The sequence below is a fragment of the Meriones unguiculatus genome, chromosome 18, assembly GCF_030254825.1.
Source record: "Meriones unguiculatus strain TT.TT164.6M chromosome 18, Bangor_MerUng_6.1, whole genome shotgun sequence".
NCBI lineage: Eukaryota > Metazoa > Chordata > Mammalia > Rodentia > Muridae > Meriones > Meriones unguiculatus.
In genome coordinates, this window is record NC_083365.1 from 24,353,671 (window position 1) to 24,380,550 (window position 26,880).

Genomic DNA, 26,880 nt, shown 5'->3' on the forward strand with positions numbered 1-26,880 from the left:
GATGCTGGTTTATGCTTAATGTGTTATCATTCTAGGGTGTTTCAAACTTTTCTTCTTTGACAGTTAAGCTAGAAATTAGTAAAAGGTTCAACAGGAAGAGAACTAAGTAAATGCCAAAAAATATAAAAAGGTTATCAGCAAAAGCGCCTATCATGCCTATCATGCCCATCATTATTGAACCTTCAAAGAGTATAGATGTGGGTCTCTGTTTTTCAGTAAATAGAAAAATAAAACATAGCATATACAACACTTTGCATAGTGACTTGTGTCAACTAGGCTATGCCCAATAAAGCTAAAGATGAGTAGCTGAAGATCTACCAGATTCTGAAGCCATTTTTTACATCCAAGCAGTTATTTTACGCTCAGCTGTAGAACAGGCAGCTCAGCACCGATTCAACCCCTCCCCCAGTTTCTCTTCATTAAGGATCCCTGTAAAGACCCGATGGAATAATGTTTACTGCTCTAAGTGGTGCGTAGTGGTTACTGGCGTTATCAAAAATGAAACTGTTTATTTAAACCAACCAAGATTTGTAAGAAAGGAAGAGATGGCTGAAAAGTCTAAATACCACCCCCACTCTCTCCCCAGCCTCAAGGTTTTGAGTTGCTCAAGGTTCTTAAAACTGTTTCAGAGGGCCCCTGCCCTTGGGTACCTTAGGCATTGCTTAAATGAATGAAACTAGCCAAAAATGAGACCAACTGAAACCAGTCCTTCAGACCCCAAGTCAGCTAGAAGCTAAGGGCCACCAAGATACAGACTTCCCTCTGCCTCTCCCCTTCTGGAAGAGAGCAGGCAGCATAGAGCAGTTCTGACACCAGTGGGGAGAAGGCGATTGCTGCCCTGGAATCTCACCTTGCCATTTGCTGAGGAGATGTCTCTTTAACAGCCAACCAGTCCGTTCAGTGCTTTTGCCAAGTGGGAGGGGTATGCCTTCTACCAGCCCAGCTTCAGGGACTCACTGTCCTATCTCCTCTTCCCTCTGTCTTCAGAGCCTGGAGCTGCCAGCGAGACCCCCAGCTTCTCTGCCTATCCTTACTTGAGTCTCTCTCTCTCCCTCAGGAAACCTTGCCATGGCTCCAGAGCTGGCCCCAAAGCAAGACTAGAGGCCAAATCAACCAACAACCCTCTCCCCACCCAGCCCAGCTTGGCCCAGATTACCCAGTTCCGAATGATGGTGTCCCTGGGACATTTGGCCAAAGGAGCCAGCCTGGACGATCTTATTGACAGCTGCATTCAATCTTTTGGTGAGTCGGGTAACTGCCCCCATACATAGAGATTGCTTCGTTATTGTTTTGTTCTTTGCCTTAAAAAGTGTCTTATACAAGAGCAACCTAGATTGTGTTTTGGCTTTAAAAATAGCTTTTAAGCCTTTGAAATGTCGAAGACAGTCTGCAGCGCTTATGGCACATGACTACGTGGGTGGAGTAGGTCGTGATGAGAGGTGCAATTTGAAGCGAGAGAAGTTACTGAGCGGAGTTGGCATTTTTCTTTGGCATGGAGGTTTTTCTCATGGTGGGAGATACCATAAAATGGTATTGGGCTGGTAATAAATTTTCTGTTCTTTAGTTCTTGGGGTACAAAAAAAATAAGTCTGTCTCGCACTGCCAAGAAGAGTTTGAAAACATTTAGGTCATTTGAACAAATAAGGTCTCGGTAATTCCCCTTTACTATGTGGAGCTTTGCTTTGTGTTTGTGACTAGGAGGTCATGTGTTGCAGGTCGGTGGGGGAGGGGAGCTGTCAAGGAGCTAGGAACTGAGCGTGTGGGCACCTAGAGCATGGCCCAGGTGCTGCCCTCTCTCAGAGCACGTAGAGCTGCGCTGTCAAACATGCAATGCCCTGAAAAGATTTCTTTTCAATTAAGCATTTTCTTCTGATGACCGCTTGTGAAAGTACTAAATATTGGGTTGGCTTCAAGAAGGGCAGAATTAAAACTGATGGATCTCAGTGCAAACTATTAAACTCGGAGATCTTCAGCACTCCTTTCCCTCTGTCCCTCTTTCTATGTTCCTGCATCTCCCGCTGGGAAGGAGATGAGCTCTGAAGCAGCAGCCCACCCCAGCCTGGGCCTCCTGGAGAGCAGAGGAGAGGTGTGCTCTCCTCGCAGAGGTGGGGACGGTTAGTGTTTAGGGCTTGTTCATCTGGACCTTCTTTAGAGACTTGGGGAAGACTTTGGGGAGATTCATTCCATTTCATGCAACTGTCTCAATTTGGGTTTAAAGCAGTGCTCCTTAAATATTCTTGCACAAACACTCATGTGTAGATTTTTTTTTCCAGTAATGCAGATGGCTGGGTCCCACCCCCAGAGTTTCTGCTTGAGTAGGTCTGGCCAGGGTGGGGTCCAAGTAATTTGCATTTCTAACAAGGTTGCAGGTGAGGCCAAGGCAGCTGCTCCCAGAACCCCCTCGCTTTGAGAATCACTACTTTAAAGTACTTTAAAGACTTGAAAGTTCTAAAGCAACATAGACTTGAAAGTACTGTAGTCTTACATTTGTTTGAAACAGGAGAACGGGTGTGGGAGTCAAGACAAGGCCTTGAGGACAATCTCCCCCCCCAGACAAAGAAAAGGCCATTCATCCTGGTCCCCAATTTATCCTCACCTGAAAGATGGATCCCATACACATATTCTCCAGCTAAGCTACATCTTCAGCCCCAGACTGAAAAACTTTGTGATTCAAAATCATCTTAATACACTCGGAGCGGCAGCTCAAAGCTGGTGGGCATCAGTGGCAACGGGGTGGCAATTAGTTCTGTTAGATAAGCTACAAATGTCCCTCTCCTTGGCTGTTAGCTGTGTTTATTAGACCTTCAGGGAGCACAATATGACTTTTGCATGAACAAGGACCTTCATTCTCTGCTTCACCATGAAGAACACTGGGACCGTAAATGTCTCTATCATGTGATCTTTTTTTTTTTTTTTTTTTTTTACCACTCAACGACCTGATGAGTTCAAGGCTGGTTTCTTAGCCTTTGAATAGTTGAGGCTTCAACCTCAAAAATTCACAGCCGATTCTGTTATACTTTCCAAAAACATCCACTCCATACCCCACTCCCCTAACCCGTCCCACAAAGGCAAGGGTACATTGTTTTCTGGAATATGTTAAGGCGAAAAGTAGTACTTTAAAATGCAATAGATGAGTAAGTCCCACCGAGGCTAAAATCCCTTGGGCCGTTACCAAGAAGGATTTACTAAGTTCCTAATTATACCCGACCCCACAGTAGGTGGCACCTAAGAAAAATGACAGTGACCAAGTACCTGTTTCATTAGCACTATAGCACCTGTGAAATACCCTGTTAAGGAACACACACACACACACACACACACACATAAATGAAGGTGTTCAAGAACAAGTTCCTTATACTATGTCCTGGGTAGAATTTGAACAAGCTCTTACTGATAAGGACCAGACACCACCTCACAGCCCCTGGGCCCTGGGCATCCTGTGGACAAAAACCCAGGCTTTCAGTATTATATATTACAGAATTTCCTATCTCAGAGTTTACTCAAAAGACACAAGACAGCAAAAGCCCATGTCCGCAGGAGAGAATGAGAGGGCGTGCCTTTGTGAGTCTTCCTTCTCTTGGCTATCTGCTGTGGGAGGAGCTTCCCACTGAACTGTGAGAAACTGCTTTGGAGATAAGGACAACTACTCATTCCTTTCTTTACTTTCTCCTTCCTCCTCACCTCACCTTTGTGCTGAGGCCCTGTGTCTCTTCTCCCAGGCTGTATATGGCTGTCCAGGGCAGCAGCCCCTAAACAATGGGGCTATTGTCGTATACATTTTAATTAGTTAAAATGAAATCAAGTATGAACTTTACTTCTGATGCCTCACTGGCCAGCCTTCCAGGGCCCGGTGGCCTCAGGTGGTGACTGCTACTGGACAGAGTAAACAGACAATGTCCACGGTCACAGAAAGTCTGACTAACGGTGCGGCAGAGGGAAGATGGCTGACCTGCTGGATTTTTCTGGAAACGGGGGTTGCGTTCATGTCTCAGTATACCCAAAGGATGATCTAAATACTGTTTAAAAGCTCCTGGGCATTGCACACTGAGAGCTGTCTCCTGAGCATTATTAAGTAACAGTTGTCTATCCCTTCCTGCAACTGTTCTTGGAGGCAGGCTGGGTTACAGTGCTTTTAAGGATGCACAGGCAAATGATGGTACTTGGAAGGCTGGCAGCACCCTTCCCGGTGTCAGAAGGTTACAGATAGGTGATCAGAAACACCAACTGTCCAGTAAGTTCCTTTGCTCTAACCCTGCATCAGCCCACCTCGGAGGGCATGCTGCAGATCCCGTGCTCGACTGCTAGTTAATCCCTTCCCATACTGGGCATAAGGCGGTCATCATCACAGCCAGGTACCTTTATGTGAGATGGATGTGAACCACGCCCTCGGATACAGAGGTTAAAGGCCCATGAGGTCACCTAAGCTTTTCATTTCTTTTTCACTTTGCAATAGGGCTGCCAGCATTGGGGCCAAGTGGAAAAATCAAATACCGCAGTTCACAAAGTTCTTTCCTGTCTCCTTTCTATGCAGGACATCTTCTGGTAGCATCAGGGAACAGTTGCACACGTACCCCAGAAAGAACCCTAGCAAGCATCTCCCCCCCATATCCAGATCAGGCTGTCAGGGCCAAGGACGGTACATCAGAGGGGCCTATGTTATATAGGGTGTTATTTTTTTTGTTATTTTTTTTTCTTACTGTTCCATATATTTTGATTTTCCTTTTCTATTCAAAACAACCCCAAAATAGGTCAGGTATTATTATCTCCATTGGATGAACAGGAAAAAAAAGTGGGGCATGTGAGATCTGAAACAACACACCTTGTACCCACAATCTAAATAGAAAACATGATGCCTTTCCCTTATGCATCTGCTCCCAGCAGCCATTTGTACCCTGAGCTGGGACAGGGCCCGGTCTCTTTCTAAGACAGGCCTCCTCATATTCTCAGGAGAGACTTGGCGATGCCCAGGGTAGGCCTGCCTCCTGTTCTTGCCAGGCTGCAGGCCTGGCCTCCCCCAGTGAGAGGCCACATTCCACTCAGGGCAAGAAATAGTTACAGACGCCATCTATATGTCATCAGGTGTCCAACCGAAATTAATTCCTGAGTCGAACTTATATTCGTAAATGACCACGTGTGTGCACTGTATTAATGTTCCCCAATCTGGGAAGACCCTGGGACTACTAAGTACATTTCCTGTCCTGCGGGCTGGTTGAGCATTTAGTACTTGTCACAGCTAAAACACTACACCTGCCTTTAGAACCGGAGCCGAGTGAAGGCAAACACGCACATTTTAGAACCGCAGTCCCCTCCACAGCAAAGGGAAGGCTAGCTGCTCCTTGTCATTCCCCAATATTAACTCAGCACCAAAGTCAAAGTGTATAGGAGACAGGTACCACACCACTCCGTGACACAGAGAGAGGTACTTGGAACTATCAAAGGCAAACCACGTATATAAAGTCATATATATACATATACCTACTGCTGATAACAGGGCCCGTGTGAAGGCCACAGATGTCCCTGAAGCCTCCCGAGTAGAATTCCTCAGATATACAAGGTTTCTCATGGGGGGGAAAGAGAGTCCCTAGGGTGCCCTGACCTAAACACCAGGGGGTGACAGGAGTGCCCAACAAGGATGTTTCTAGCTCTCTGGAGAGAACTGGCATCCTTTGGTCAGTGTGTCACTTACGCTAAAGAGCCCTTCACTGTGTCTCTGCTGGACTGCAGTCAGCCGGGGTTCCTGGGACATCAGCCCTCTCGTGAGTGTGAGTTCAGGTGACTCTAGGGCTGGGGAAGGAGATGGTTAAACCCTCTTCACCCCGCACTTCGCAGTGTGACATTATGTGTGGAGGGCAAAATCAGTCTTTAAAACAATGATGGATAAGAGCCACGGATTCTCAGGAATCCTAGGTACTTTTCTTCAGTAGATGGACCCTGAGAAATGAATCTTACTGCTGACTGAAAGGTGGAGGGATACAGAGTACCTGAGAACTTGTGGATCGTGGGCTCAGTGGGGAACAAGCCTTTACCTGAACTGACCCTGCTGGGCTTCCTTTCCCCAAAGCACTGTGGGTTATTAATTTGCTCTCTTAGCTGATGAGAAACTGGAATTCAGAAGAGGGAAAGGACACATGGAATGTGGTCGGGCTCATTGCTGGGTCAGCTGCTGAGACCAAAGCTCAGATCTGCCCTCTGTGTTCTCTCTGCTGTAAGAGAGTCTCCTCATGAGGGGTTATGTCAGACATTCAGGTTCATGACAGACAAACCCAGAGGGCTTGTCCAGCCGCTGCTTACTATGGTTATTGAGGGAAGCCCCTCATGAACGAATACGGAGCACCACTGCCCTGCAACCTAGCTCCTTGGACATCCCAGGACATGTTCTTACGCTTTCTAGGAAAACATGAGCAACAAACACCTCTGAGAAGCAATGAAACAAGTAGGTTTTTCAATTTACAAACCGATAAAGCTCTCAGGGAAGTCAGCCCTGTGGGAGCAGGAAGGCAATCCAGCCAGGTTTAATTAGAGATTCGCTGTGCCTGGGAACATGTTGGAAATCCCAGAACCACTGCTGTATGATTTTGCTGCACTTCTCTCTCTTCTCGTCTGCAGCGAGCTATCTACAAAATTTATGACCTGTTGATCTTTCACTCAGGGAAACAAATGAAATAGATGTGGTACCCACAGCTTTGTTCCTTCCTCTCAGAAACATTTTTTTGAGGCTTACATTTGCAGTTTTTGTGATGTCCTGACCCATTTCCTATGCTGCACTAAGGAGTCCGTTCTTGTCTCCATTCAGCCTGCAGGACTCAGGGGCCTTCAAGAAGTATCTGGGAGGAACTGGAGAAGTACCTTCCCCTGAACAACCAACCAAATAAACCCACTTCCCAATAGATGCTTTAACGCTTTCATTGGGAAATAGCATGAATCCAAAAGCAGTCTGTTCTGTTGACAGAAAAGTGACTGGACCTCTGAGAGCCTTGGAGAAGGGCATCTCAGGAACAAACTTCCCCCTAGCCTTCCAGTTGCTGCCTCATGCCTGAAGCACTTGTGGAAGCCAGGTACTGGAGTTTGGGCTACAACCAGGCTGGGCGGAAAAGCCAGAGAAATAGTAAAACTGTGTAGGCATGGCCAACTTTCTTCCATACAACTTCACTGCCACCACGGTCTTGAAATCCTTAATAATTGTTAAAGGGGACACCTTTTCATACCTATTGATCTTAAAAATCACATAGCCTGTCATGGGCATGAGAATTATAAGAATGGATGGCAATGGGCATATTGCCGAGTGATGAAAACGTGGAGGGTGAAATGGCATATAACTTATTTTCTTTTTTATGGATATGGAAGTATGAGGGTGGAGGGAGAGCGTAATAGCCTTATCTGCTAGCAGTGCTTATTGGACGACCCAGCACACAAGATCGAAACTGTTCTATTTTCTCTCATTTTTCAAGCCAGTGATTAAACAGCTATCGTTAACGATTAAGTTATACACGTGTGTGGCGCATAATTCCATAAAAGACAAGCATTCCAAAGTGATCATTTTCTAATGTGTGGTCATGTTTGCTACTCTGTGTGCTTTTGACGTTGTATCCATGATAGTTTGTGTGGGGAACTGCTACAGGTGCTTTTGTTGCAGTGCCTCCATCGTTTCATGTACAGCAAGGCAGTGCTGGCAGCTTGGTTTTCTTGTGTATTCACACCTTGGCGACAAGGCAGCAAGGCGGGGCCGGGAGCTTAGATTTGCTGGTGTATTCACACCATGTGAACAAGGCTGCAAGGCAGGGCTGGGAGCTTAGCTTAGCTTTGTTGCTATACTTACACCTTGTGAACAAGGCTGCAAGGCAGGGCTGGAAACTTATTTTGGCTTTGCTGGTGTATTCACACCTTGGGACCGAGGCTGCAAAGCAGGGCTGGTGATCTTGGATTTGCTGATCTATTCACACAACCCTACTGCCAGCACATTCTCCTCAACTCCAGCCCTCGAGAGCCCATGATTAAACTCTTACCAACATGATGCCGTCTTTAGGACCAGACCAAGGGTACGTACAAAGCAGTGCTTAGAGGGAAAGGACTCTCAAACCTGGCAATCCCATCCTGCACCACCTAGTTAGGAATCCGGCTGAAATGGTTTTGGGTTCTTTCAAACCTTAAGAAACAAACTCTCCATGTGGTCAAGACAAGATACACTAAAAAGATGTAAAAAAAAAAAAAAAAAAAAAAAAAAAAAAAAATCAAACATCCCACAAAGCTGGGATTTTCTTAAAGAAATTATTATGGAACAAAGACTAAATTCAAGAGATTTTCATTTAGAACTGAACAGGTGTGTGTGTATGTGTGTGTGCGTGTGTGTGCGTGTGTGTGTGTGTGTGTGTGTGTGTGTGTGTGTGTGTTTCTTAGCTCACCTCTAAACATTCTCCAGGACTAAACCTTTCTTTATTTTTTTTTTAATTTTGTGTACTTTTGACCTTCACATGTTATATGTCATCTCTGTTTGTTTGGGGTCCACTTCGGTTGCTCATTTTCCTTTATTCTCACTGCATGTTTGACAGCATCACTGGTGCAAACACGCAAGTCTTGGCTGAATGGGCTTTTTTTTTTTTAAATGAGTTTGTGTGTAGCTGTGTGCCTGATCATGAATGGTCACTTCACGCCCCTTGCCTGTTTGTTACCTGCTGTTTAATGCTCTCTGTTGCTAAAGGTTTTGACCTGTTAACTTCTGGGATAGCATTTGCTCATGGCCTTTCCCACATTCTTATTTTCTTTTTTCATTCTTCCTTTCTTTCTTTCTTTCTTTCTTTCTTTCTTCCTTTCCTTCTTTCTCTCAAGCAGCAACACATTATAACTTTAATGTAGACTACAGCAACAGGCAGGAAAACACAAACTTTTGTCATGTATCAGTTTCCAAGAACTACATTTTTAAGATTTTGTTCACTTTACATCCCAATGATATCAATCTCCCTCCCCTCCTCCCGGTCCCACCCTCCCTCTCTCTTCCCTCTATTCCCCTTCCCCTACTCCTCAGAAAAGGGCAGTCCCCATCAAACCACCCAAACCTCAATAAAAATAGGATTTGCTCAGTCCTGACATTCTCATTTTCATCCCACCATTAATTTTACTATTACAGTATATAGAAATCATGTGCTTTTATGTAGCTAAGTTTGTCTTAGCTTTTTAATCCTCGATTAGTTCTAAACTTAAAATCTGTATTCCAACCACTTGTGGAATTTTAATATGTCATTTTAATAAAAATCAAAATCATTTTAATACATTCATTATATAATATGTATCATACACTCTTGGAAATGACCACTAAGGTTTGCAAGTTTTTCCTGGAGGAGAGAAAGCCTTTGGCTTTATTTTTAGGATTAGCTTAAGGCTAGTCTGGTTTTGGCTGCAAACCAAAATTCTGGGCACAGGTCACTTTGTCACTAAGAGCCCTGATTTCCCTGATACTGTCAAAGACTGTTAAAATCAGTTCTGGAACCAACCAATGTCTGGAAGAAGAAATAATGTGACTTCAAATGTGATGTTTAATGTGAACTTGAAGGAAACCCTTCAAAATTGATATATAAAGTGCTTTTGTAATAAAGTGCTTTTAACTCTTTATAGAGCCAAACACCTTAGAAGGCTAAAAAAAACAACCACATTTAAATCTCATTTTTTTAAATTGTCATTATAGACTATGTTGTTTTTAAATAGGCCTTTTTGCAATGAGATATGCAAAACATTAACATTGCTTATCCAGTCTTTTGAAATATTCAAAGTATTATTTCACTAATAACCAGCTTTTAAGTGAACAGTACAATGTTTATGCTAATATTATATATATTTATTTAATTCACATTCTTATGTTCTTATACTCACAAAGATTTAACTAAAACAGAATTAATGTTTTTAATTCTTAAAATAACTTTAGAAAAGCATTTGCTTTACTCTGGGAAACTTCAGAAATATAGAATTAAAAAAGGAAAAAAAATTTACCCTTCCCCCACAAAGAATATTAACCTATGAACACCCTTGGGTGTGTCTCCTATGGACATTCACAGATACTGTGAACCTATTACGTGTTTAATAATAGATGCTCCATACCTCTGTGTCCAACATTCACATCTTAACCAATTATGATAAACATTAGTGTTTACTAAGAGACAGACTAGCATACAAGGTTTATATTCTATCTTAAAATTGATCTTAAAAAACATAATTCTGTCATAATTCCATCAAATACGGAATTTAGAGTTGAGAGTTGCTTGGCAACTAAAATGATGCTGAGGAAGAATTGAAGGCGTTTCCAGAAAAGAAGAGTACTTATTTTTCCAATGCTAAATGCTAATTATAATAGCCCAGGGCTGATTACAGATGAAAGAAATGAAGGGAGGAGAATGTTTCTACTCACTGAAAATGCGAGATGTGAGCTTTCTTTTTTGTCACGTGTGGTGAGATTGAGTTGAAGGTTTAATGTCAGAAGCAAAGAATAAAATCTCTTGCCTTCATTATAACTTCTGGCACTAGTTAAGGAGCAGTGGGGTAGGGTTTATAGCAAGGCCTAGAGGAGGCCTCTGATCCCATCCATCTTCTGCAGTGAGGACAAGGAGGTAGGCAATGGCTGAAAAGGTTGTGCTTTTTACTTTGTTTTTATTACAGAACAGGTCAAGGGTCCTGGGATGATTACTAAGTATTTTGCTAAAGGGTTTTATTGTTTGGCAGAAACAGCTGCCAGCCAGGACAGAGCCTGAACCGGGGGCACACCAATGATTGACTGAAATGGACAAAAGGCTATAGGGACTGAGGAGAAAGATGGGGCAGAGACTTCTATCTTAATACAGAAGGAGAACGTGGAATCACGGGAGCAAGATGGCCACTGAGGATGAAGTCATCTGAAGATTCAGGAATGGGATAACTTTAGAGGCAGAAAGTGAGAATTCCCAAGTGGACGAGCAGACAGTCCCTCTGTCTCCTTCCTTGGTCTGTCTGAGGTCTAGGGCATGTTTGAATAGCCTCTTGAAGAGCACCATTTTAAAGAGGAACTGAAGCACTCAGGAAGCATCGGTTCCCCCCCTAATTATCATATGTGAAAGTAACTTGTTAGCGTGTAGTCACACCCCAAAGGGCACCCTTAAATCTGCTGAGCAGTTGGCTAACTCTGCACTCGCTTGCTTCACGCATGAGCATAGGGACTTTTCCATACTTCCTTCCCTTCTCTCGCACTTTGGATTCCAACTTGACTTCATCCGAGCCTGCCTTGTCATTAATCTCCAGTCCTGGACCACTCAGGCTACACAGTAAAGCATTCAGCATCTAATACAATACTTTCTAGAGGTCAGCCACAAGAACCACAGTACTGGCTCTCCAGCTGTCTTCAGCTGCTAAGGATGAGTGCCCAGCCTCTGTGGTGACTTGTGATTTGGCTCTGCTCTGCAAAGGCATCTCCTCAGTTACTCTTCCTGTAGTCGCCAGCACTGTGTCTGTGCTCAGTGGCTTAGAGTCCGAGTACCTTGTCAGCAAGCACAGGTGTCAGCCAGAGACAGAAGCAGATTCAGCTCAGTGGGGAACCGTACCTTCATAGTGCCACAGGGAAAATACGGAGAAAGAGACTCTAGGTCAAAAGAGATCAGTCCTGATGTATGTTTGTATATGTATGCAGACAGGCTCACATTGCATAATTACATATATTGAAATTTGAATAGTTAGTTTGAGATTAAGAAATCACAATTGTTTCGTTCCTGTACTTTTAATCTTTTGTTTTTAATTTTTACTAACATGAATGATTACGTATTAGTGGGATTAGAATATTTCCATACATACATGCATACATATACTATACATTGATTAAATCAATCCTCTTTGTATCTGCCTTCACATCCACCCTTTACAATTTTTATGTATCATTATTCCGAATTCGGCATTAAAGAAAAAGGGGAGACGTGTGTAGGGGTGCCCACCTTTAGTTTCGGCACCTGAGAAGCAGAGGTAGGCAGATGTTGCTGAGCTGCAGGCCAGCCTGATCTACATAGTGAGTTCCAGGCCAGGCAGGGCTACAGAGTGAGGCCTGTCTCAAAAAGAAGGAAGAAGAGGAGGAGGAGGAGGAGGAGGAAGAGGAGGAGGAGGAGGAAGAGGAGGAAAAGAAGGAAGGAAGGAAGGAAGGAAGGAAGGAAGGAAGGAAGGAAGGAAGGAAGGGAGGAAGGAAGCAAGGAAGGAAAGAAGGAAGGAAGGAAGAAAGGGAGGGAAAGAAAATAGGAGAGGACAAGAAAAGGAACTCTAAGGATGAATATGACCATAGCACATTCTATACATGTTTTATGCATTACGGCATGAAATTTCCAAAAGGAAACTATTATATTATACAATTAGTGAGCATTAATAATTTTTAGCATAAAGAGGGGAAAGACTGACAAGGAGATACTTTGGTTACACACCATAAAAAGAACTGATCTGTGTCCTGTACTGGGTATCCCATGTCATATCTGGCTCTTTTCCTGTCCACACTCAGATGATGAATTCCTGGATATTAAAAAAGAAAAGAAACTATAGGCTTTAATATTTAGTTGTTAGAAGCTCTATTTTCTGGTTTTGTTTTTTTAAGGAAGTGAAAGAATGCAGCTCTTCCCTACCCCCCTCAGTCTGGGTGATGGAAATGCCATGGCCTTGGCACAGCAGGCTCCCAGCTAGGCAGAGAACAGATCACAGCAGGAGGCCATGGGAGGCCACATGGTTCTGTGGGTTTGGGACGCTAATCCTGCTTCTGCTATTTACCAAATGTTGCCCTTGACAAAGTGTTTTACCATCCGCAAAATGGTTAAAAGTGATGAAAAGTTTTAAAGGTCGTTTCAGGTTAGATGAGTGTAAGTTTACCTTGGTTTGAGCTGCGCTTTAGAAGGTAGGCCTGGCCAACCTTGTGGTGTAGGCAGGATAGGCTGCTCATCACACTGACGTGAGCTTCGACTCTGGAAGCCAAGGGAGAAGATGCCTTCAGAGAGAAATGGATCATGAACCACGCCTTCCCCCAGTCAGTACTTACAGGATGCTTCTATTAAATTTAGGTTATTAAATTTAAATTTAAGTATTAAATTTCCAACATACCCGTCCAGTCCTGCACACAAGTGAAGGTGGGAAAGAGCCAGAGAAAATTGTCAGGTAGAAGGTGGATATGTGCACACTGTGACGGTAAAGCCTGGGGGTGGGCAGGTACCCGGCTGTAGACTCTGTTAAAAAGTCAAAAGGCTGACTGATGCCTGGTGAGTGTGAGTGGGGAGATGTGAACTGTATGACAACCCAGATGGACTCAGAGCTGGCGGACGGCAGTGCTTAATGCATGTAATGTAGTCCTAAGTGTGGACAGATGTGACTCTGTATGCTTCCATAAGACTTCCACAACGCGTGCTAAATGCATGGTGGGTTAGTAGGCTTTTCCTCAGAAAGTAAAAAGACACTGGGTGTTCGTCAGCAGAAAACTTCCTGCGTTGAGGGAGTGTTTGTCCTAATTGTCTGGGACAAAGGACCCTGACTGAGGTCCAATGTCAGTGTTGAACTATAGTGTTTTTGTGTCCTTCATCTCTTCTTGTGTATGTCTGGTGTGTGTGTGTGTGTGTGCATGCGCGCACGCATGTGTGTGTGCGTGTGTGCCTGCCTGCGTGCCTGCCTGCCTGCTTGCTTACTGAGGCTACAAGAGGGTGTCCATCTTCTGAAACTGGAGTTAGAGGTAGCAGTGAGCTGCTATGTGGGTGCTGGGAACTGAACCCAGATCCTCTATGAGATCAGCCAGTGCCCTTAACCACTGAGACATTGCTCCAGTTCCTCCCCTTAGTGAGTTCCTAATGTTTCTGAGACTTCCTATAAGTCGAAAGTTAATACAGAAGCTGTGCGAGTCAAGGAGACCTAATGGCTGCTCAGAGAATACTGGCCTGAGAGGGAAGAGGCTGCATTTTGGGCGCACAAGTGGGGGGGGGAGGGGCAAGGAGAGTGTTGAGTTGGGCTAGTCTTCACTCACTCTCACAAAACCTAAGTCAGAGCCTTGACAAGATCAGGTCTAGGCTCCAATGAACTGAAAACCACTATTAAAGAGCACAGGCCCGATTCTTCTGACCACACTGTTAGATATGCAATTCGAAACTGTAAGACATTATATAGCATGCAGCCAGGTGTGCTGGCTCGTGATTATAGTCCTAGAACTGGAGAAGCTGCGATAGAAGGATTGCCATAAGTTTGAGGCAGACAGACAGATACAAAGAGGGAGAGGGGAAAGAAGCGAGGGAGGGAGAGAGAAAGACACTGGTTGTTTGTTTGTTTTAATTTAAATAAATAAATAAAGCAGAAAAGTGTGACTGGTAACCATAAGAATAAAAGTGAACTCAGAGATGGACTGGTGTTGCAATTAGCAGACAGAGAATTTTAAACAGCTCTTACTTAAGAGAATGTTGGGGAACTCAAAGATGAACAGATGAGGGACTTCAATGGAGATAGAAACAAAAGGAGCGTCTTGAGCTAAAAAATCAAAAGTATCAAAAAGAAAGTTTCACTAGGTGGATTTAATTCTCCGTTGAATGCTGAGAAAGGATCCATCAGTTAAGGCAAAGGCAGGTAGGTCATGATTTCAAAGGAAAAAGACTGGGCAAAAATCAACTCGAATTTCAGATGATGTAACCAGGGCTCACAGAGACATGAAAGGATCCCAGATAGCTGGGGATAAAGTTGAGAAATGTTTTACTATCTGTTCTCAGGACATATTGTGAAGCTGCAGTTTAATTAAGATGAACAGGCACAAGAAAAAAAAAAGTAGATCAGAGGACAGAATAGCAGGCTCTGGGATAAACACACTCTCTGTCAATTGCTTTTCCACAAGGGCACCAAAGCAGGTCAGTGAGAATGGTTGTCCTTTCCACATATGCTGATGGAACAAGTGATACAAACACACAGACACACACACACACAAGTATGTACATAAATTATGCCATACATGAAAAATAACTTGAGATGATTCAACATATCTGATTATAATAAGGCTCCTAGGAGGAAACAGAGGTGACTATTCATGCAAGATTTAAGGAGGTATTTCTAGACAAGACATGAAGTAACCCTAAATAATATATTTAACAAATTGGACTTGACAGAAATCAAATAGTTCTACTCAATGGGTATTGTTGAGAAAATGCATACACAAACTTCACAATAGAATGTTTCTGGTAATATACACCTTTTTTTGTTTGTTTTGTTTTACTTTGTTTTTTAGTACTGGGGATCCAGCCTAACGCCTGGCACATGCTGGGCAAATACTTCACCATGAAACTCAAACTGTCCATTTTTTACGGAATACTAGGTCAGAGGTTGCTGCTTGCTTAGGACCATCTGATTTTTAGCTTTCAAGAACAAGATCAGAGTAAGGTCCTCATCTCAGTCTAGGATGTGAGGTCCCCAACGCCACAACCCTGGTCTTTCTTCCTACCTATGACTCCCTTCATAGCAAAACTTGTAATCCCACCAGCTTGGGCTTCCTTTACCAAACATCTGTGTCAGCTGCAAACCTAGAGTTCATTTCTTCCCCGGTACACTTACTTCCATCTTACTCTGTCAAAACCTGACCCGTCCTTTAAGGCCAAGCTCCAATGTCATTTGTCAAGCTCTCTTTTGAAGGTCAAGTCTGGCTTTCCCTTCCTCTGAGCTTCCTTAGCGTTCTGTTTGTAGTTCCCTGCAGGCCTCCATTGTCTCCTACATTGTATCATTGCCAGTAGCTCCCGATGCTCAGCTTTCTGGGGCAGCAGGATCTTTATTATCCCTTCAGCCCCACAGCACCTCTCACAGTACTTCTTGAACAAAGAGCTCTTGACTCATTCCAAGCATGGAACTCCATCTCGGTTACTTGGCGGTGGGCTATTGCTACTTGTGGGTTGTTATTTAACCAGAGGTGATACTCAAAACACATAGTAACTGGGACAGCACAGGTCCTTCTCAACCTGAACAACTGCCTTTTGGAGCATCCTGGGTACCAGTCCTGATTCTGTGCTTTTTCTACATGAAAATGCTTCCTACCCACCTCACAAGGATGTGCTGGTCAAATGAGGTAATGCATGTGAATTTTCTTGTGGAACAGAAAGTGGTTTGCAGATGCCGGAGCTGCGGGCAGTCCTCCAGTTCCCAGTGGAACTGTCTCCTTGACCGTCAGCATCACCCTGACTATTGCTCCATTTCACTCAAAGCTGCCTCCCAGGAGCAAACCAAGGAGCTTTTGAGCAACTGACCTGGACACCCCAAAGCTTGAGAAATCTTGAAATCAACCCGTTTGATCTCCTGCCTCTCTTAATATTATCTTCTTCAAGCCAGACCTCTTACCTTTTTAGGCTAAAGTGTCGATATTTTCAGACTTTTGAGAAATCTCATCGAAAATTTAAAAACTGAGAAGACTTTTTTGAACATTACAATAAACTGACTCGCTTAAGGATACCGTTTGCTACTGCACGTTGACCTTAAAATCCGGCATCCTTAATGATTTCTAGACATCTTGGGACGCTGGACTGCCCTTCCTAGGTCTGTGAGTGGATTGACATCAATTAACAGAAACTAAGGTTTTCTCTTAGTTCCTTTGTCTTTACAGTTTCCTGTCTCCTTGTCTAATGTGTTCTTTCTTAAGAATTGTGTTTGAACCCTTCACTATCTCATTTCCTCCCCGTACCCCCTCCCATCCCTAAACCATGGGAATACAAATCATTAGCTATTTCCTTCTCTCAAAGACATTAACTTTTTCCCACTAAGCATTGATTGTGCATTTATTGGTCATTTCCAGTCAACATATTTTCTTGTACCTTTGAACTTCAGTGAAAGAAATGGTTTCGGTGATGTGTATCCGGCAAGGTACTGGATATCGTTGGGAATTGACAGGGAAGTACACATGACCCTTTCCTTACCCTTGAGGAAGTCCCATCAGAAAGGCAATGCAGAATTATAGTAAATACGGACAAGTTAAAATCCCAGACTTATAATGATTATTATTATTTATGACAATATTGTGCAGCCACCTTGTAGCTGTGGGACCATTGGTAGGTTGTTTGCACCCCCCTTGAGGGTGTTCCTTCGTGGAAGCATGCAGTGTGAGTGCAGTAGCTGAGAATCTCTGGGGTGCACACAGCTCACAAAAAGCCACAGTAGCCATCATCTATCACGTTATAAGCTCCTTTATGGGCCGGCCTCAGAAACCCTCAAGTGCTCAGTCAAAGGATGCTCACAACCCTGACCATGAGTTCAAGTCCCCAGCTGTCACACACTACTCCTCTCATTTCAGACAGGTCACATTCATCACCTCCATTCCTCACCTATAGTGAATACAGTGAAAATAATGCCATCCACCCAGTGGCTTTGTGAGGCTGGAAGGAGACAGCACAAAAAGACAAGATGGCTATTCGCTCTAGCCAAGGCAGACTGATCAAGCTTTGACAGCTCAGTGAGGGTTTCATGTGATTACATGACAACTGTCAAGCCACTCACATGCTTGAGACCCACAGATCACAGATACATCAGATGGTTTGAACTCTGTCCACCACCTTGAGTGCACCCTCGAAATGTCCACCTTCTCTCCCGGTTACATCTCTGATGAGAGGAGAGTGAGCAGCGTCAAGCTGTGCACATGAGCAAACCGGGGTTCACAAATGGCCAGCATCCTCTCAGGGACAGTGAGGGACAGAATCCTGTGTCTACTGCTGACAACCCCTATAAACTGGAGCAGGTGACACAGTCCCCAAATGTCAGTCCCTTCAGCAGATGCCATTAACAACATTTATTGATGCCTTTTAGGGCTAATATGAAAAGGCTGTGTTGGCACAGCACTGGGAACACAGGAAGAAATCCAGGAATGTCAACAACAACAAAGCACAGTAAGCAAGAGAGAAAAGCAGCCGAATTTCTTCCAGCAATGCCCAGTGTTTCCCCCGCTCTGTACCTGTGCGGCTAGGGAAAGCTTTGGGATGTTCAGTTTTATGTTTTAGCAGTTTCCATAATGCAGTCACCTGACATCGGTTCCTTACTCAGAACGTTGTGAACCACAGTCTCTCTGGGTTCTTAGTTAACTGAATAGCGGCCAACATCTTCCTTTCTATGGAAGAGATCGTCACCCACCCATGCAGTTCCCCCGTTCAGATCAGCTGCCCACATCCTCATACAGCCTTCGTCCCAACACGTCTTTTAAGTTCTGAGGCGCTCAGGGGAAGGTGGAGATAGAACCTAGCACTAGGGAGACTCCTGGGAGGAACTAACTGCTAGGAAGACCAGGTCTGAGGGCCAAGTACACTCTCAGGGGCCCAGATGGTGTGACCAGACCACGGTGGACAGTCACTCTTGAGATTCTTAAGTATTCTCTGGAGATTAGTGTCCTGGTCCAGAATAGTCAAGGATCAATAAAAGCGGGTAAAGAAAACAAAATAATGTTCTAAATCTCTCCAGAGAAATAGTGACCCCTCAGCACTCATGACAGTATTTCACAGTTTATGAGGCTTCTGTAAATATTCGAAGAAATGTAGCCTAATCCTAATGGTGGGCAAAGAAGGGAGAGGGCCTTTCAGAGTTGTCTCTGACTGTGGGTAGACTGAGCGCGGTGACTTTTACCTTGCATGGTGTGATGATGGGTTTTTCTACAGAACTAGTGGTAAGATGGCATTTGGTACCTCGCTCGTTTAAATCAAGGTACCTTGTTGTTGCAAGGCTGCCCTGAAGTACATTGGTTATCTATCATCTAGGCTTGACAGTCTGATAGATTTGAGTTACATCTGCAGAAAAAATTCTGAAGAAGGATGAGGTCATGGCAAGCTAGTAATTCACGGATGGGCCTTGTATTATTTCACTGTATGGGTATGTAGGAAGTTCCCCCTTTTAGTACCTGATGACCCGCTACTTTCTCCCCAAGGTCTGGAGTTTTTTGTTTGTTTGTTTAATTAAGGAAAAGCCATGATTATACATTTTTTCCAATATTATTTTTTCTTTCCTATAATGTTTTCTGATCATATCATTTCCCTTCCCTCAACTCCTCCCAGAGCTTCCCCACCTCCCTACTTGTTCTCCCAAACTTTATGTCCTCTCTATAGATCAAAAAAAAGCAAAAAGCAAAACAAAACAACCCTGTGAGGCAAAGAATACCAAAACAAAACAAAAACCGCACACACGTAAGAAATATGAAATCTGTTTTGTATTAGAAACACCTAGCGTTTAATAGACAAGAAAGAAGTGAGAGGCATCAATTTCAACGAGCAAGGTAAAAAGGAGCACTGACCCACGTTCCCCATCCAGTCTGTAGCTCTGTATTCTTCAAGTACCTTGACTTTTGCCAAGCCTCCCACCTGCCACTCTCTGGCAGTTCTCGAGGCTTCCTGTGGAAACCTGGAACCTGTCCTATTGCTCCATTTTCTTGGCTTAGGTGCATCTCTAGGACTACAGTGGGGTGGGTCATGCCCTGTTTGCCAACAAGGCTGTGTCAAAGGCAGCTTCCTTTAAATCCAATAAAACTGCAGTATACAGGTAATTCCACTGTTGGGTGGGTGCTGGGAATAGAAGGAGGCACAGCCTTCCAACAGTGACTATTAGAGTTCGAAGTCACTGCATTAGACCAGAGGTCTAACTAGGTCTACTCTCCTGTCCCACTTCCACCCTGACACAGTTAGAGTTCCTTGCACTCCTCCCACTCACTCTCAGAAATATGTCCGCTTTGCAGAACTGCTAAGGACAACTTCCCCCGGGACTTCTCGGGTCCCCTGGTTCTACAGATGTGGCAGATCCAGACTCCGGCAGACAGCCCCCTAGGAAAACCAGCTGTTTTGTTCAGCAGAGGCAACGCAGTTATAAAGCCCTTTCTCACTGTAAGCAATTCATGAACTTGGTTAGACATTTATAGATCGCAATCGCTCATCTAAAAAAATCTAGGTCATTCTTTTCGTTGAGTTTTATGCCTCAGACGCAAAGCGTGCTCAGAGAGAGAGAGAGAGAGAGAGAGAGAGAGAGAGAGATGTATCTGTTGGTACCTGGTCTGCTGTTGAAACAGAGAGCACTTCTTTTAGACGTGTTTGGTATTGATGGCTTGTAAAAGCCACCATTTTTATCCAGTGGCCATTGGCTCGTAGGCTCTCAGCATTCTAGATGGCCCAGGCAAATGGTACCAGTAGTAACTACCTTGTGTGGGCATAAACAAGGGTGGTTAGATCCAAGGTGAGGATTGCTGGAGAAAATTTTAGAGCATCTTTTGCGCAAAGAAGGGGAGAGTCTATACAGGTGTATCAGTTCTTGGCAGAGCTGGGGTTGAGGAGAAAGGAGGGAGTGCTAGTGGAAATATTCTTATAGCATGAGTGCTAAATGTTCAGGCTTGTCCTGAGGCTTTGCTACCCCAAGTATACATGCCAAGGAAAGGGCCAGTGCTGGGGGCCATGGACCCTTCCTGCTAGATATTCAGTTCAGCAGCCCTATGACCATGACCAAGGCATGTTGCCCCGGTCTCTTATCCTTAATATCAAATCCGTGGTCATCGTAGGGAACATGAGTCAATCAAGATAGGGAGACTAGAAGAGGACCCTAGTATTAGCCCTTTTATCTCAGAAGTCTGCTAATAAGATTCGCGTGGATTGCCTATCCTTGGCTCTGTCAACACTTCTTCCCAGCAGTGGCCTTACATTGCTTCCCAGAGGCAGACCATAATGAGAATAGTTACTCCATAGAAACACACAAATGCTACAGACCCGGGGACCCCTCACCAGCACTGTGGAGAGCGACCACACTGACTGGCGAGCTTGTCTGGGTACTGATCACCCAGCATATCGCTTGGTTTCTCCACACCGTTCTTTTCCTCTCTAGTCTTGCAGGGCTGAGGATTTAAAAATAGTTGAGGTGACACGGATTATGTGTTTTAAGCTGGTAAGGCAGTTCGAGCTATGAACGTTGAAATCATATGTAACCACATTCCCTTCTCAGTTGCCACCGTGAGCATTAAAAATCCCCGAACCCAACACAGAACGCAGAGAGCTTTGGGTGTGCTCTCCAGAGTTTAGGGAACGTTATTTTGTCTTGCTGTCAAGTAGGTCTTACTTCTCTGAAGCATTTGCTCGATTGTTCTCTGTTCAGACTTCTCAGAGTACAGACTTCTGTTGGGTTCTGCCTGGATCCAGTCTGCCTTCATTTCTGGGATACTGATCTCCTCTGACAGGTTCAGCCTTGCCCATGAATTTCTGATGCCAGCTTCTTGGATCTCTGGATGGAGCACACATGTTACTTCCTGTTATGCAAGCCACCCCCACCTCCATGAGTCTTCATTCTCCATATACCAGTTTCTGACATTCTGCCTTTGATACCCTCAAACTCTTTCACACGTCAAGACATTTCCATGGAAACCAAAACAAATGGGACAAAAAAGCTGTGTATTACGGTTTCTCTCTGGTGTCGGTCATGTGCCTTTGTGCTTCACATCAGCTTTGCAGGGCGGCATTCTCGTCTTATCCCTCGGACAAGCCTCCCCTGGAAAGCAACCCCTTCCCCTTATCAGCAAAGTGGGGAATATGGAATGCAGCCTTTGCTGGTTTTTCTCTCTCTCTCTCTCTCTCTCTCTCTCTCTCTCTCTCTCTCTCTCTCTCAGGATTCAGACCAGTTCATCTGTGTGAAGCTAGAAGCTTATTTAACTCTAAGGCAAAACTAAAAAGCAAGAGTGTCTGAGATGGCTTAGACACAGCTGGACCTTTATGCTCCAAGTCACCTTGCCAGAGACCTCATGAGGTCCTCTGTCAGCCAGCATGGATGAGGGGTCTCTCCCTTCTCCTAACCCTCCCTGTGGTGTTGCCCCCTAATTTTAGCCTTTCCACCATTCAACATGGACCCTATGATGTCTCTTCTTAAAGTTTGGTGCCTAAAACTGTTAGGTCTGCTGACTGTGGCTCATTCGGAACTCTTCGGTGGCGGCATTCCCTTGGCTCGTCAGACATCTTCTGGTACCAAGGATATTGCTTCTCACAGAATAGTTTCTTGACTAATATTGGTCAATAATGTAAATGAATGTTTTCTGCAGTGCTGGGCATTGAATCCAGAGCCTTGTACATGTTAAGAGGGTGCCCTCTCATGGATCAACACCATGGGCATCCCGTCAACTCTTTAAAACTGAAAGAGAAAAGTTGATATATAGAGCAGTTGACATATAGAACATGTGTCTTTATTTGGTACAAGTAGATGCTAGATGCCCACCCACTGACCTGCAGTGCTTTTAGAAGGAAAAGGTTCATTCGATAGAAATGGAGATAGCAAAGCATTGAGAATCTGTGATTCTTTCAAGTAGAGCTCTTGTCTGTACCAGGACTATTGGTTGAAAGTGGATTGTTGGCTCATACACACAGATGACCCCAGAACTCACTCATCTTTTTGTTCACTCTGCCAAGCAAATGGTCCACAGGTAGATGTGTTTCATTAGGGCATTTCCCAAGAAGTATATGTCCATCCTTCCCTGAGTCAGGTCGCAGAGAAGGTAAGAGTGACACCCTGCACTCCACTGAAGTTTCAACCCTTTCAAGAATAAGCAGCAGCAGATGGTAGTGAAAAATTATGCACATTTTATTATGCATTGCACATTTTGCCTATTAGAATTTTTCATATGACACCCTGCATTTTTAAAAACCTAAAGATGAAAACAAAAAAGAATTATTCATTGAAATATTTAAAGCAGCCTGCAGCAATTATAACAAAATGTCAAAATAAAATTCAGCACCCTGGAAGGTAGATAGATCCCCCTTGACCAGCATCTTGAAGAAGTGTGCTTGTTCTGTGGAATGAGAGCAGGAAGGGAACTCTGGTCATCTGGTCATCAATGGTCATGCAGGGAAGAGACGGTGATAGGGTGAGGGCAAGAGATTGCACTAAGCCAATCTCACTGAAAAGGGGGAACCAGTAAAGGGAGAAAACTCGGAGCCTTGTCTAGGCGTAGAGATAAAGTGCTTCTCTCTGCTCTCTGCCTCGCTTCATCTCTGCCTCCCTTTACTGAGTGAGTCATCCTCTCCTGGACTTAACATTTGCCAGCACTCACCCCCACAGAGAGCTTGTGGGATTCACAAGCCACAGTGTGGGCGTGTCACTGAGACTGTAGAAGAAGAGGTATGGGGGTAAAGCAGAGTGTGAAGATGCTTGTGAATCTTGGGCAGGACTCCCTGGCATCTTAAAGACAACATTCAAGATCAGGATGGAGCAGCCATGACATGTAAGAGACTTCTAGAAATCATCAGTGGATTGCCTCCAACTAGGCTTTCTAACAGCATTTTCTAGAACCTAGAGCCAGAGCGGCTGGACACGTTGTTCTTAAAGCTCACTTGAGTCAGCTTCGCCTGACAAATTGCCACACAGCACACAGCCAGGTGGGTGAGAAAGTGAAAGGGTTCTGGAATCAAGCAGATCCTTCCCTCTATGCCCCATTGTCTTTTTGACCTAGAACATATTACACAACCTTTCTACCCTTGAATTTCCTTCCCTGTAAACTGTTAACTATGAGAACATTGCTGGCTTGTTCTGAGAATTAGAAATCATGTTACCATGCTTAGCACAGCCTCGGTCTGCCGAGGGCTTTAGTACATGGGAGTCGCTATGCCAGTATACTCATTGGGTACCATCTCCAAACCCTAGTCTTCCCCATGGTAAACCTTCTTAGACCCTGTTTGGTCTCACTGAGGATACTTTGGGGACACTTTCCTTCCTATGTGAGCATCCCTGCTAATAAGGGGGTTGGGGACAGCAAGTCATGGGGGGATTCCATCTTGAATAAGTTTGTGTGAAGACATGAGCGTGTGCACCTCACAAGTACAGCTCATAGCTTCTCCTGTCTTTCGCCACTGTGTTGAGGGATGAAAGGCAGGCTGTAGGATCATATTGTCAACTGTTGCATTGAGAAAGGTTACTCCCTGTGGCTCTCAATGCTTTTGTTGCATTGTTGTCCTCATTTTTCCCCTCTAATGCTTCTCAGATTACTTGAAGTTCCTGTCCTTCAACTTTAAGACTCAAAAGCATGACATGCTGTAACTGACAGAATGAGACACAGGTGGCAGCAGGCCACTTCCAAGCATAGGTTTAAGAGGCCGCGGATATTTCCATGTGGCTCTCAGTGTCCTGTCATCATGAGGAGAACCTACTCACACTAGCTTACTGGTCCAAGGAAGTTGGGAGACTTTTAAAGCCTGGCCCCCCAGCAAAAGTATCTGTATCAGCCAGCACACAGCCAAAGTTCCGAGCACATGAGCAAAGCCAGTGGTAAATGTTTTTAAAATCATCTGTTATATAGCATATTTGTGCCAAGGGACAATTTTTACCAAAATTTATGTGGGCCATAAAACACACATACAGAAAGCAGTTCTAATCCGATCTCACCAGAATATAAGCTCCAAAGAATTTATGGGTGGGATATTTACAAAACTATGATCAAGTTAAGTGAACATTTCATAGAAATCATTTTACCAAACCGTAACCTTAAGGTTATTAAAAAAAAAAGGCTAAGAAGAAGAAAATAAGTACGTGTACTATATCAAGTGAGTGAAATGGCTAATGGCAAAAGCAAAGCGAATTACAAAAGAGACGCAAAAAGTCATGGGGATTCCTATTTGACACAGTTCATGTTGGTGTTCAGCCCGCGTTCACTGAGCACCCACCGTGTGTCAGCACTAGACTGGACTCTGAAAATAGACTGTGGAGGGAAATGCAGAAGCCTCCGGTCCCAGAAAATTTGTATTCTATTAAAAATTTAGAAAGCTAAACATTTTAAAAAGACCATTGGGACAACCAGCTCATAGGTGCTATGAAGAAGTTCAAGCAGAGTAATGGTTTACATTAGATAGTCGGAGGATGACCTCCTGTGGGAATGAGACTTATGTGCTAGGAAAGACCCAATGGAAGAAAGATGACGTAGAAGGTCATAGCAAATGAAAAGGCCAGGATCTATCCACAGGCTCAGAGTATCTGTGGAAACAGAGGAGCAGAGAAGGGGGAAACGTTTCAAAATGAAGCGGGGCCGTGTTCAAAGAAGCCAGGGCATGTGGAGTTCTGCTGGCCACACTAAAAACAATGCAACTTGGGGTGTCCTAAGAATGTGACCTGATTTTCCGGGCTTTGGGAGCTGTGTGGGGAAGAGACTGTGGGTAGAGAAGAGTGGAAGGAGGTGGACCAGTTAGTTGTTTGCATCATGGTGGCAAATCGAGGGAGACAGTCAAGGTAGAGAGAAGCGGGCAGGTTACAGGTGTATTTGAGAAACACAGTCAGGCCTGACTGATAGATCAGGTGCCAGGGAAAGTGAAGAACCGCATGTGATTTCTAGGGTTTTAGCTGGGGTAACTCTGAGGGTGGTTGATGGGGGCACTTCTAGAGATGAAGAAGAGTGGAGGAGAAAGGAACCAGAGGAGAAGTCAAGAGTTCTGTCTGGATGTGTTCATCTGGACTCAGGCCTCTAAGGAGACTAAGCTGCTGGACATACTAAGCCTGTGGTCACTGCTGTAAATAGAAGCTGGTAGATATCAGCATAGGGAAGGTATTTTAGTCAGAGCCTAGATTAATCCATCCAGGGAAAGAGCTCCCTTTTTAATTTAAAATTTAAGAAGTTTTAAATTAAAAAAAAAAAATGTTAGCAGAAAGAAGTGGGAGGACTAAAGCGTAGCACAAGCTGACATTTAAGAGCTCAGCAGAGGGAGAGGAGACAGAAGAGGAGCCTGAGAAAGATGTGACAGAGTGCAGAGTGAGAAAGCCAAGAGAAGAAAGCCTTCCGGGAGGAGCCTCGTCAGCTTGGCTTCGGATGGACTGTAGATTAACTGAGTCATAAAGTAAGATGAGGACAGAGGACTTATTGGAAGTATGGAGCTGATCGATAACCTTGAAAATTAAATATTTGGGCTAATCACCGTGGCTCATGCTTAGGATCTCAGCAGCTGGGAGGCTGAGGCAAGAGCTCTCCAGTTCAAGGCCAACCTAGGCTAGAGATTCTGTAGGACAAACTATCCAACAAACAGACTCGTGGAGACAGAAATTGAAACAGAATGGTTGAAAAGTGACTGGAATGAGGGAAGAGGGCGGACCTAAGATCCTGAGGAAGAGGGAAACGGATCTGCAGAGATACGGGATTGATTTACTTCTGGTTTAAGTAGGAGATGCAGAAGCACAATTAAATGTCAATGTGCGTAAACCAACACAGAAAATGTTGATATTGCAGGCTGACCAGGGTGAATAAGCTTAGCAGCCCTTGTAAAGACAAGATGGGAACAGAGAGGCCATGTGGGCTTCCACAAGACCTGCCATGGTAGAGAGGGAGCAGGTAGTGATGGCTGCAGAGAGCCAGTGAACAGCTCAAGTTTTCCAATGACCTCAGTATTTGAGGGTCCAGGAACCCTGAGACTACATCCTTCATTTGCAACTCACCAAACCTGAAACAGCATGAAAGTGATCACCCCCTTTACAATGTATTTTAGAAGGCATAATAGATAGCGGATAGTTCGGATAGACAGAGAGAGATATAAATGAGATGGATGGGTAGATAGATAAATAGATAGATAGATAGATAGATAGAGAGACAGACAGACAGACAGACAGACAGACAGGTTGGACTCCTTATGGAGATGAGAGCAGAACTGAGAGATGTTACACCACAACTACCCAACTACCAACAGTCATTCCCATCCTCAGGTCCAATAAATCAGGAGACAACATTGAGGTCTTAGGGAGCACCAAAAGACCAACCACCATGAAAATTCATCCCAGGGTAGGAAACAGGTCAAAGCAGAGAGCGATGAGAAAGAAAAACCTGACTTTTTTGTTGTCTCATTGCTGATTGTTTCAAAAGACTAAACCCACTGGAATCCAGCTGGCAAGCTATCTTAACAAACATGATTTTCGGTGAAGGTCAGAGAATAGATAAGGTAGGGG

At 44.3% G+C, this 26,880-nt stretch overlaps 1 protein-coding gene across 1 annotated transcript in view; it reads left to right on the forward strand.

The window, feature by feature from the left end:
• The window catches only part of Rasgrp1 (RAS guanyl releasing protein 1), a 58,330-nt gene that overhangs the window by 3,080 nt on the left and 28,370 nt on the right, over nucleotides 1-26,880 (forward strand). The window contains exon 2 of the mRNA XM_021662668.2: nucleotides 1,058-1,242. Coding sequence (XP_021518343.1) covers nucleotides 1,058-1,242 — 185 coding nt within the window. The remainder of the gene's footprint in view (nucleotides 1-1,057; nucleotides 1,243-26,880) is intronic.